This window comes from Pseudochaenichthys georgianus, chromosome 16, assembly GCF_902827115.2.
Source record: "Pseudochaenichthys georgianus chromosome 16, fPseGeo1.2, whole genome shotgun sequence".
NCBI lineage: Eukaryota > Metazoa > Chordata > Actinopteri > Perciformes > Channichthyidae > Pseudochaenichthys > Pseudochaenichthys georgianus.
The window spans coordinates 25619389-25632003 of NC_047518.2; the positions used below are offsets into that span (position 1 = coordinate 25619389).

The window sequence follows — 12615 nt, forward strand, 5'->3', positions numbered from 1 at the left end:
ATGATACAAATGACTATTTACCCTTCCCAAATAGGCAGTCTGCTAGAGTATTTTCTCCTAAAAGAAGAGCACCACATGTAAATATTATGCAACATGTGAAACCATGTGTTTTTCAAGTTAGACTGGTTATTGCCAGGTCTGATGCAGTTCAATTTCCTCCCACATATGACAGTAACTTAATTGAACGTGAAGGAAAAAGGCTGGAAAAGACATTATGGGTCGGATGGCTTTGATCTGTTAAGCCACTCTGTTTGTATTACTGCACTACAGTACTCAAGGACTGTGTCTTATTGGAGAAGTGAAACAAAACATGTGGTTGGTAAGGATAACTCTTGCTCTTTCTCCAAATCTGTGACTATGAGCTGTCTTGTTTGCCTTCCATGAATGGTAAAGCAAAAGATTATTGGTAATATAAGGGTTGGAGGTATCATAGTGCAGAGCAACTTTATATTGAGGGGCCAGAGATGAGGCGAAGCACAAGGCTGATGCAGTAAACATACAACAATATCTTCAGTCCTCAGTAAATCCAATCATGTGTGAGACAGTTAGGTCGTTAGATCGAGAGAAAGGGAGACAGGTAGACAAACAAACAAAGATGTACTGTACATATGAAGAGGAGGGAGGAAAGTGCTTCTCCAGATTACAGGACAGATTCTGGACAGACAGTAAATCCAGGCACAAGGGCCAAAGTTGGGCCTATGAACTGATATGCCTTTCATAATAACGGCTGTGACAGTAATATGAAATGTAGCATGAAGGAGAAGACACACTAAATCATTTACGCTGAGTGGCTGGGCCTAACATTATGGGTAAGACTCTAAAACAAACCAAGGAAAATGGGAATGTTGCCCCTAATTTCTGAATCACCACACTGGTTAGCCTCTATCTATGTCCTAAATCCATAAACTGTTCCCAAATCAGTATTACCAGTGATTTCAGTGTTGATTTAATCATCTAAAACCATTTTCATTTGAAGAGTTTTGAGATGTTGTTTCTCTACAAGGGGTTATCCATCACTGCTTATTCTAACTATCCACACAAAATACAGAGAAAAAAAACAATGGGCCCAAATGCTGTCACTTTACGAACCAAAATGTATAATTAATGATCAACATCTATTGTTACAGTCATATGCTATATTCTCTATTTACATTTACTGGTACTTTAAGTGATGTTGAAGTTTGTGGATTGGATACAAGAGCAAAGAAATGTTTGTTCTCTTTCAGCTTCACGCTCTGTATCAAAACCTGAAATAGACAAAACATTGGGCTGAATTCGCAGCCGTAACCAATAATTAGCTGTAGAACTGAAAAATGCTTTTCCCCACACGAGGTTTAGACTCACAGACCAAATGGGGAAAGTAAAAGTGAACTATGTGAGTTGGTCATTAATCCATACTCTTTCAGTATATCAAACTCATCCTTGTTTCACATATCCATGCTGGCATGTGTGACGTTTTCATTATATAATCAACCTGGATTACTAAATCTTGCCATGTTTAACCACGCCAGGTTGATGCACATACATGACCCTTAATCCAGGAACAGGGCTAACAGATTATCAGTAGCAGACGCTTTCTTAGCTGTCCCCCGCCCAGGACTTGAACCCACAGTGGCCTGTGATGGCCAAGTCCAGAGAAGTAACCACCAGTGCTCACACACTGAGGTCTGGCCTCTCCCTTCAACCACCATACCGTGGTCCACTGACCAGGGAGGCAGTTAAAGCAGAAAGGGCTAAAAATAAACACCATGCAATTTCCAATTCAAAAATGCTATCTCATTCCAAACTTCCTTGGAATGAGATAGCATACACTATTAAACTCTTTTGCATAGTTTAACTAATGCACACCCTGTGTTAGACTTAGACATTTTGTATGTAGACTGCACTGTGCTCTAAATCAAACAAGAGGAATTAGAGTAAGCCACTTCAAAAACCAAACATTTGTTTAATGGTATTTGTGTATTTGTAAAACACATGATTTAAAAACACATTAAAACCCATTTGATACATGAAAGAGAAACCACAACAGAAATCTTACATTTCTGTCAAGCATGCAGAGGATGAGACTTTCCACGGATGTTGCATTCTTCTGAAAGGAGCCCTTTTGCTGAGACAACCCTCCAAACTGCAGTGACCATCGAAACCTCAACTCTGCATAACAATGTGTAAAATAATTCAAAGGAGCTCTGACAGGCATGGAGGAGGAACCTGTATTTTACAGCATTTAACATAACTTCTCATTATGGGAGTCTGTAATTTCTTAAGGAAAAAAATGTGACCCAAAAATCGAAATTGGTAAAGTGAGAGTCCATTCTCCAAGACTTAGCCACATTTTCCCTGCCTTGAATATTGCTCTGCAATCGGATGCCAGGCCTCAAGGCCACCAAGCCACAAACTACAAAACATTGACAAAAACAAGCATTTGAAGGACTATGGATCTATTGATTTATGAGGACATAACCAGGAAATTTGGAATAGCTCCCACAAATTCTGAATAGTATGCTCAAATGTCATTTTACAAGGACATTGCATTATTCATCACAGAAAAGACAGGCCGAGTCAGGAGATGACTTGTCATGTTTTCCACCCAGAGTGCTATGTAAAACTTGTTTATAGGCGATATGCTAAAGCAACACATGGTATTGATTAATGTTGGTGTCTATGAGAGTTTGATTTTCCATTAAAACCCTCAGATTATTCAGCGGTGGAACTGCATTAACACATTAATACATTACATACTGCATTCAAATATGATGATATGGCATTTTCCAAAAGACAACAGACTGAAAACTGACTTAAAAGTGTGTCTACTGTTCTGACAAACTGTTGTTGCTAAACAACAAGTATTTAAGGTTTGAACCCTTGCTATAAAATATAATCCTTGCTCATGATGGCTTTTGATGTTATAACTCCACAAACAGTAATTCGAACAGCTGCATGGCCACGGTGCCATCCCATGTACAAGCCACAAACCAATCCAACACACGTACACACACAATATAAACAACAACCACACACACATGAACAGATCACCACTCTTGAGACTACAGAATTAAACTGACAGGAACAGCCCAGAGACAGCATATGCGAGCTGTTTTGACTCCCTCTGCACCATGTGTTTGCAGCGTGCTATTTATACCAGACTGACCTGCACCATAGAGACGGCGCTCAAAGACAACAGACTTGCTGTTGAAGTCTTTAAAGGGTCACGGCAAAGTAATTTTTTCAATTTTTTTTGAGGGTTTTAATCAGACCTCAATGCTCAATGTAGAAACATAGTGTCCTCCACCTGAGTGTTATTGTTTTATGAAAACCTCAAGGGGCTGCGGGGCTGCTCTTTTGAGTTACTGCTTACCACAAACGCCCGTGTGACCAAATGTTACTAACCAGGCGCTGCTGGGCCTACCACTGGTACTCCCTATCGGTCTAGTTTGCGGTCCAGCTGGCCTAGTGCTAAAATGAGACCAGTCGACTGTGCAAAGTACATCAGCTCTTTGTTTGTGTTTTTAATTCTGCCTGCTTCCCGCTCTCTCAAGCAGTGGAAAGCGTTCCCGTCCCATCCAGCTGGTCAGACTGAGTGGGCTGCAGAATGAGAGCCAGGCTTGTGGTGATCCACAGCATCCTGAGGCTCCCCTTACTTATCTTACCAGCTGTTCTCAAACTACATGGAGTACCATTGATCTGACAGAATAAGGAAAGACTCTAATTTCATTTCTATTCATGTGACTTCCCGGCAAGATAAATACCCATTGAAAGATTCAACCTTTGATGCTATGGGCACTTTGCTTTGTTTAAATATGAAGGTCAGAAGATGAGGCCTTAAGAAATATGTTTGGATGCAGTCTGATCAGAAGGCAAGAATCAGGCATTTCTCAAGAGAAAATAAAAATAATCTAGGCTTCAGGTTAACATTATTTGTCACTGGCTGTCTTTAGGAAACGTAAACAAGGCAATTTACACTATACCAAAGCGGAATGGCCAGTTATTTTTGGGCTGCTTAAAACTGGCTGTGCAGTTGTGGATTTTAGGAAGGCCAACTTTTGCAACCAAAACAATGTGTACGGTTTCACCTCTCAACAGTTAGGACTAAATTCAGACATACGTTTTGTTGCTGACCAACCACAACAATGTAGAGGTACTACAAAAGGAATTTGGCTTTTTACTAAGGAAATAACAGAATAGGCTCATGGTAAGATGTTAACCATCAGAACTATTGTCTTTCACTGCACATGGTTTCAAAGTTGTGTTGGATCAAGTGATTGCAAAAATAAATCCCCAGATCCATGACAATTTGGTTAGGGAATTACCCTCTTCCATCCCTCAATAACAGACCAACTGGGTATTTGAACCCCCTCACTCTAATTTACATGGTGTAGTGACAATAGCAGTGGTTTCCTACATCAAGCCTATCCATTAATGGTTACACAAATGCAAAGTTGGCTTATTTTCCATTAAATACTTTCAGAAAGAAATTGCAGATCCTAGTTAGCCAAGAAGAACACTATGCCGAGTTGATTGAAAATAAAAGTAAACAAACAATCATCGATATTAGATTGAGTAAAACAAACATTTGCCTTATCAATTTCCTCCTTTGTTTGTTTATTTTTACTTTCACGCATTAACTGGAACAACACTTTAAAATATATCTGCTCCTCTAGCTAATGGGTAGTCAGAGAAACAGATCAAACTGAGGGGATTAGTGTTGTGGTTGAGGTAAACATTAACAGATTACTGCTCTTCAGCCAAACAGTGGGTGTATACATAGTTCCATCATCATCTAAAGTCACCAAATACACCATAATGTCAAAATATAGGTGAATCCTACTGACACTGTGCATGCAGTAACTGAATGCATGTTGATGCTTAATCAGCATCCCATAACAGCAAGCTGCTTAAAGTCGCAGGCTCTATGATGGTTTATTATGTTTGTTTGGTAACCCCATCAACCATGTTCAAGCTAATTATTAATTTAGCATTTTGCAGGTGAAAACTGATCACTAAGCTCGTTTAAAGAGACATGAACAAAAACATCACCCAGAAAGAAATAAGTAGTGCATACCTTGTGTGGAGCTTTTAGCAGTCTGTGGATTCCAGCAATCTGATTTATCAGAGGAATATCTTCCCTGAAAGTGAAAAGTGGTGGCCTGGTGGGCTCGGGGAAATTGGTGCTGTTAAATGGATCAGTATCATCTAAGAACTGCACCCTGCATATAAACGTAGCCATGCTGCATCCATGCAAGGCGATTTTAGATAATTAAAACAGTGGATGCGACACCACAGCCTATGACAGAAATGGCAGCCCCCCGGGCAGCGAACTACCGGCAGGTCTTCTGCAGTAGCACAGTCCTGCGCCCCTCTGTTATCCTTGGACCTTCTCCATTCGCAGCGCAGAGGACTCAGGACAGTGAACGCAACACTCCAGTAGTAAAGATCCAGGGTACCCCGTTAAGATTCACGGTTAATCGGTGTGGAAGTGAGCAGGGTGGCAGTATCCAAGGGCATAGCGGGCGTTAGAGGTGCTGAGGCAGACTGCGGACGGACTGCCACTCTTGGACTGTGAGAGCGATGGGAAGCGGCTCCCTCCTCAAGCATAAACTCTGCTGCCAGGGGACACAGCAGCCAGACCTCAGCCGGCAGACTCAGCTCATATTACAGGCGCAATGGCGGCCTCCAGTGGCGAACATGAGAAGCACACAAAAACAAACGCAGCACCGAAACCTTGCAGCGACTCAACCATGCAAGGCCTAGCAGTGCAATTATTTAAAGCCATAGACCGTATTGACAAACGCCTTGTAGTCTAGCTAGATACATGCTACGGTCTATAGCAATTGTACATAACTATTGCAAATAAAGGAAACATGACAAAACAACATGACAGGCAGACAGACTCCCTCCATAATTTGACATAAATAAAAGGCAGTCGGGGAAGAAATGTCCCAAGTCGGCATACTGAACTAAACAAGCTAGAATTATGAGGTCATTGTAGGCCTTATTGGGTATTGAATATGGTAGTTACTGTACTTTATACTTCTTCTCTACTACAGAGGGTAGGTATTGTACTTTCAAAACTTGTGTTTGATCGCTAAACTTCAAATACTCAAAATACTATATAACCAACTAATGAATTATTATGCATTATCATACATGTAACGTCAAGTTAAAAAAGAATAGCAATGGTCTCAACGTAAGCAGCTGAAACAATAAAGCACTGAAAATATGAATGCATGAAAAATGATAATTCCAACAATATACTGTATAGTTGTCCTAAATTAGCCATGTTGCACAATGAGTGGCTTTTATTTTTTTGTTATTTAACAATTACAACAACAACAACACAATTCTACAGTGTTGTATTTATTTTTTGGAACAAGTACAATATATGAATAATTATTCCACAACTGTAAGAAGCTATTTAAACAACTTATAGTTTTTTTTATAAACAATGGAAAGTACAATTGTTTACAATTTATGAATATGTTGATACGTGATTTAGGGAAGGCATAGGATTTATTTACGTGTGCTTATAAATATATCACTACAGCTATGTTACTGTAATGTGTTCAATCATTCTTCAACTTTACACTATACAATACATCCTATAAAATGTCTGTGCATTGGCCCTTCCTCACTAGATAAGACACTAGTTAACTGTCAGGTGTGTTCTACTCAGCTTACACCTCAAAGGCTGTACACCTTTGCTCTATGACCACAGCCTAGTCAATCTATTACAGAGGTCCAGTATGAATAGTAGGATCTCACCGTGTCAGCTACAATTTAAATTCCAACATTGCACAGTGCACTATTGTATCACCACTGCAGTGTTTGACAGATCATGAAGTTCAAACTTCCCAATCCTGGCCTGGAGGACAGGATATTGTCCTATGAGCAGCTGGACTCACTGGAGGAGAAAGAGGCTGGGGACAGACCCAAATGGGACAACAAGACTCAGTACATGCTGACCTGTGTTGGGTTCTGTGTGGGACTCGGAAATGTCTGGCGCTTTCCCTACCTGTGTCAGAGTCATGGAGGAGGCAAGTGATGCATTCATGATTTACCTATTAGATATTTGATTACTTTTGAATACACTGTTTGAATAGAACAAAAATAATTAACCTCAATATGTGCAATCCAGATCTACTGGTACAGTAGAGTATTGTTATGCATACTTCCATTTATCTACATTGACAAATTGTATAGAGAAATTGTTGTATTTGTGGTTTAACATTAGAAGCACTCCAAAGTTCAGTCTGCCTGCCATCAACATTACATTGTGGATGACCTGTTTCTTAATCAGATAGAAGAAAGGTTGAATTTATTAAATACCCAAAAGACATGCTACAGCTAACAATAATGTTAAAGCTACTTTCTTGTGTGCTTTTTGTAATATTTGGCAGTTGATCACTGTTCATTTTGCTCCCATTATATTTTTGTGATCATCATTTGTATTTATATTTGTATTTATTTATTTTGATATCATTTTTGGAAATTAGTTTTGCGACTGGGCAAATGATGCATGTTTGATTGAGCTCAATTGAAATACAGTGCAGTTACATTTAAAATGATATCCACTTGTTACGTCCTGTAGAAGAACATCTTCTAGACTTTGTCCATTTCCACAGTACATATCTTACATGTAACAGTTCTGAATTACTGGGTAATAAAGGATAACACCCTTCTTATTTAATGAGCATTATAACAAGGCCACTGATCTAACTGTATCATTATAATATATAAATATAAAAGAGGAGTAGAAGCAGCTTCACCAGAGAGCAGAAGACGGCTTGTAACCAATCTGTTCAGATAAGACTTGTTATACCAACTCACTGACAGGAAATCATTGTAAAGATCTTACTGCATTCCCTTAGATGGACTGAACATTGCATTATTAACTTAACTGCATTCACTGTTGGACTTTATCACTGCACATGTTCACGTGCATCTTGAATGATTAACATAAAGGTTTTGAAATTATTTGTAAAACCTAATTATTGTCACCATGACACAATCAACACTTCTGTTATTTTTCTTCCAGGTGCATTTATGATACCATTTCTGATCCTGCTGGTCCTTGAAGGAATACCTCTCCTGCATCTCGAGTTTGCCATAGGACAACGTATAAGAAGAGGCGGTTTAGGAGTGTGGAGTGCAATTCATCCCTATTTGACTGGCATTGGTAAGAAACGTTTTACATAATGATTTCTACAACTAGTGGAAAAGTGCCTTTAAAGAAACCCTTTTAAAACTTTCATTGGCAGGTATTGCATCCATGTGTGTATCCCTGACGATCAGTCTCTACTACAACACCATCATTGCCTGGATCTTGTGGTACTTCTTTAACTCATTTCAAGACCCTTTGCCTTGGAGTCAATGTCCCATGAATGCCAATTCAACAGGTAAGGCTACAACTAGTACTGTAATTAAAAACTCTTGATTTTCACTGACTGACTGAGTTGAATTCCTTCAGGCATTGTCTCAGAGTGTGAGAGGAGCTCCCCAGTGGATTATTTCTGGTACAGGGAGACCCTGAACACAACCCCAAATATTGAAGACGATGGCGGTCTGCAGTGGTGGATACTGCTATGTCACATTTGTGCGTGGTCTGTGCTCTATATCTGCATTATTCGTGGTATTGAGACCACTGGGAAGGTACCCCACAATGCTTACTACTATTAGAGAAAATATTTCATCCCAGCTAAAAAGTTATGTAGTTAATACTTTATTTTCCCCAGGCTGTGTATGTGACTTCCACCCTTCCCTATGTGGTGCTGACAATATTCCTGATCAGAGGGTTGACCCTGAAGGGCTCTTTGAATGGAGTTAAGTTTCTCTTCACACCAGATGTAAGTTACCAAGTTCATTTGAGCTATAACACTGGCTTTACTGCAGACGACAAATACACTGAATGCCTAACTATTAAAATATGTTTGAATAAAATACTATTTGGAAACATTTAATTCTGAGATATGTTAAGCTAGGTCTAATTATATTATGTTATGTAAAATTAAAGATCTGTTTGGATATTTACCTTTAATTGGATATTCTACAGTATATAGTGACCTGCTAATTTAGTCCACTGAACATACTTCAGTCATTTCAGCCTCATTAAAGGCATCATATAGCCAATGCACAGCAATAACCAGTTGATTCATAATTGTGTACTTTACATATTCTTCCAGTTAGCAGAGCTGGCAAAGCCATCAACATGGCTCGATGCGGGGGCTCAAGTTTTCTATTCCTTCTCTCTGGCTTTTGGTGGTCTTATTTCCTTCTCAAGCTACAATTCAGTGCAGTAAGTTATTTTACTCCCAACTGTTTTCACTCACCTCATTTAAAGTAAATAAAATAGTATTTTTCCTCTAGTAACAACTGTGAACAGGATGCCGTGATCATCTCTATAATCAATGGTTTCACCTCCGTCTATGCTGCAACTGTCATCTACACCATTATCGGCTTCAGAGCAACAGAAAGATTTGACAATTGTCTTTCAGGGTACATTATTCATCCTTTTATCGAATGACACATTTAAGCATGACATATTGGCTGTTATTCAGCAATACATTGACTTTGAAATTTGTTTTGTGTTTCAGAAACATCCTAGCATTACTGAATATGTTTGAGCTTCCCGAGGGCTACATCACTGACAGCAACTACGATCAGGTTGTTCAACGCTTAAATGAAACAAGCCCTGAGATTATTCAACAGCTCGATCTTCCAACCTGCAACTTGAGAACATTTCTCAGTGAGGTAAGTCTATTTATGCACCAGGACAGCTCCTTTCTTGTTAGGGGAAAGTAAAATGCTGTTCATTTGAATGATTCCTGCCATGCTTTGCTTTAACACTGTGCTGTGTTTGGACCTAGGGAGTTGAAGGAACCGGTTTAGCCTTCATTGTGTTCACTGAGGCTATCACCAAGATGCCCCTTTCCCCGCTGTGGTCCGTCCTTTTCTTCATCATGCTCTTTTGTCTCGGCCTGTCTTCTATGTTTGGTAACATTGAGGGAGTTGTGGTGCCACTGCAAGACCTCAAGGTTTTCCCTAAGTCATGGCCAAAAGAGGCTATCACTGGTAACTCTCACATCTATTCTCTCATTTTATACTAATACGAATTTCTAGTATGTATTTAATCAACTCTTTGCTCTCCTTTAGGTGTCACCTGCATGTTCTGTTGTCTGGTGGGTCTGATATTTCTCCAAGGCTCAGGGAATTATTGGCTTTCACTTTTTGACACCTATGGAGGATCCATCCCTCTGCTGGTGGTTGCATTCTGCGAGATGTTCTCAGTCGTGTACATATATGGAATAGACAGGTGATATTAAAATAGTAATATAGTACATTTTTTTTGTTTATATCTTTGAAAATAATTTGTCTGATGATGCTATTCTTCATTTCTGGTGTTGGATTTAATGTGGTGTGGTCAATACACTTAGTTTGTGGAGGGCTTGATTGTGGACAACAAAGTTGTGACTTAGCACACAATACACACTATACTGTATAGGCTTTAATAATAAACATTAATTTTGCTGATTCAGATATGAAGAACATGATATCACAGTATCACAAGCATCCCTTATTATTACTGCTGTTCTGTTATTTTGTTAACATACTATTAACGATGCAGTATGTGTGTCACTTTCCTCCTAGGTTCAATGATGATATTGAGTTCATGATTGGTCACAAACCCAACTTCTTCTGGCAGGCATCATGGAGAGTCATCAGCCCGCTAATTATGCTCGTCATCTTGGTCTTCTACTTCATCACTAAAGTTTCTGAAAAGATCCTTTACAAGGCTTGGGATCCAGAATCGGTAAATATGAATTTATTTTGGGATGATCTTGTAAGAATTATTTATATTGATCTTTTATTCATTTGTCATTGAAAACTCAAAATATAACACTTTCTCTGCAGGATAATTTCCCTACACTGGAGGAAAAGCTCTATCCATCCTGGATCTACGTGATCATCTTTATATTGGCAGGGATACCAGCTCTTGCTGTGCCTTTAGTTGCTGTCTGGAAATGTGTAATGACAAAGAAGAGGGATAAATTACATATTGATAATATCGCTGACCAAATTCAAATTAACGATGAAATCAAAAAAATCCCAGCCTAATATTCTGGTCAAATCCACTATTTTCTCTTTCCCAAAATAATGAATCGACTGCTATAACGGTTTAATCGATGCAATTCAAAAATAAGAGACAAAGCTTTTCTGAACAGAACTCCCTGTTTCTTCAGCTACCTGTAACATCAAGTAAAGCTCTAATTTCTTCGCTGTGAATCAGGTGACTATATGAAACGTTGTAAAATTAAAAAGAAACAGTTACATAACAATTTGTCGCCACAGAGGCTTATTGGTTTATTCGAGTTTATTTGATCTGACTTTTTGCACGGCCTTACTTTCAGAACACCTTTTACATTAAGAGATTGTCATTCTAAAAACACCATAAACATTGATCTCATACATTAACAGTGAGTGAAGTACTACTATCTTCGTAAAAGCAAAAAAATGTTATAGCTATATCGCACAGTCCATTCGTTTGTGATATTGTGGCCTTCCTCATGTTCGCTTTCAGAAAGATGGAATGCACCATTAGGGAAAATGAAAATGATGGGACCCTTGCAGTGTCTTCCACATCATTAACTTTGCCTGAAGCTCTATCTCATAGAGATACTGTATTTCTGATGTGACCAGGTGGGCTCTGCTTCCTATAACTTCGGGTCTGCTGTGACCTGTTTCAAGTACAAATTATATAATAACTACGCTCTACTGTAGTTTTTTTTATCGGAACAAGGCTTCATGATATCCTCCACAACAGCTAAACACTACAAAACTGATTTTGACAATTTTAGCCAAGTCTGAAGGTCTCTAAAAAAAAAGTGTATAATTTGGTGTGTTTTGGACTGAAATAAATTATGGGTCAAAATTGACCCGCGAACACCATGAACGGTAACAGCTTTCAAACACAAAACAAGGGTTAATCCAATTTTTATTTTGTAAGAAATTGACCAAGAGAAAATCTAATGACGTACATTTAAGCCCATAATAGATTACTCCCAGGGTAACGCTGTGAGTTCATACTTTTGTGGGGTTAACTTTGATTAGACAGCTACAGTTTACCATGTGATTCACTATTTGATTTTAAGAATGGGAGGAAGTACTATCCCAAAAGGAAACTGACTTCGAGCCATGCAATGCAAGTACATTAATCTGTCCAGCTGGGGTCACTATTGTGATGTGTTTGAGAAGTAAATAGTAATTAAATCAGTTACTTATTGTTATTTAAATGCATTTACCATGTGTAAATACATGCTTTATGAGTTTACTTTAATATTCAATTGAATTATAATGGATGTGATTGATTGTAGTCTGTATGAATATGAAAGATAACATCATTCAAATTAAGTTTGATAAGGAACTGCATCCACAATAGATACTTGTACAGTACCGTTTGTAAGGGATAATAACCATTGACTGAAGTAATAGAAACCTTGTACAACTGTAAAATAATAAATGCAATGTAGACTGTATCACGTTATGAATTAAAAGGAATTTATTTGCACAGTTTTCTCTCGGGGTTATGCTGCGTTGTATAACTTTCATTACAGCTTTGTAATC

At 38.6% G+C, this 12615-nt stretch overlaps 2 protein-coding genes across 2 annotated transcripts in view; one reads left to right on the plus strand and one right to left on the minus strand.

The window, feature by feature from the left end:
* The window catches only part of fhod3b (formin homology 2 domain containing 3b), a 108227-nt gene extending 102656 nt beyond the window's left edge, over nt 1–5571 (minus strand). Inside the window, 1 exon segment of the mRNA XM_071205856.1 lies at nt 5060–5571. Coding sequence (XP_071061957.1) covers nt 5060–5224 — 165 coding nt within the window. The 5' untranslated portion in view covers nt 5225–5571.
* A 1188-nt stretch (nt 5572–6759) lies between these two features.
* slc6a19b (solute carrier family 6 member 19b) lies at nt 6760–12537 on the plus strand. The gene is made up of 12 exons (XM_034101688.2): nt 6760–7031; nt 8033–8173; nt 8256–8393; nt 8465–8646; nt 8730–8840; nt 9177–9289; nt 9361–9489; nt 9588–9744; nt 9861–10065; nt 10147–10306; nt 10642–10804; nt 10906–12537. The coding sequence occupies exons 1-12, from the start codon at nt 6833–6835 to the stop codon at nt 11107–11109; spliced, it is 1902 nt and encodes a 633-aa protein (XP_033957579.1). The 5' UTR covers nt 6760–6832; the 3' UTR covers nt 11110–12537.
* Nucleotides 12538–12615: the final 78 nt, after the last annotated feature.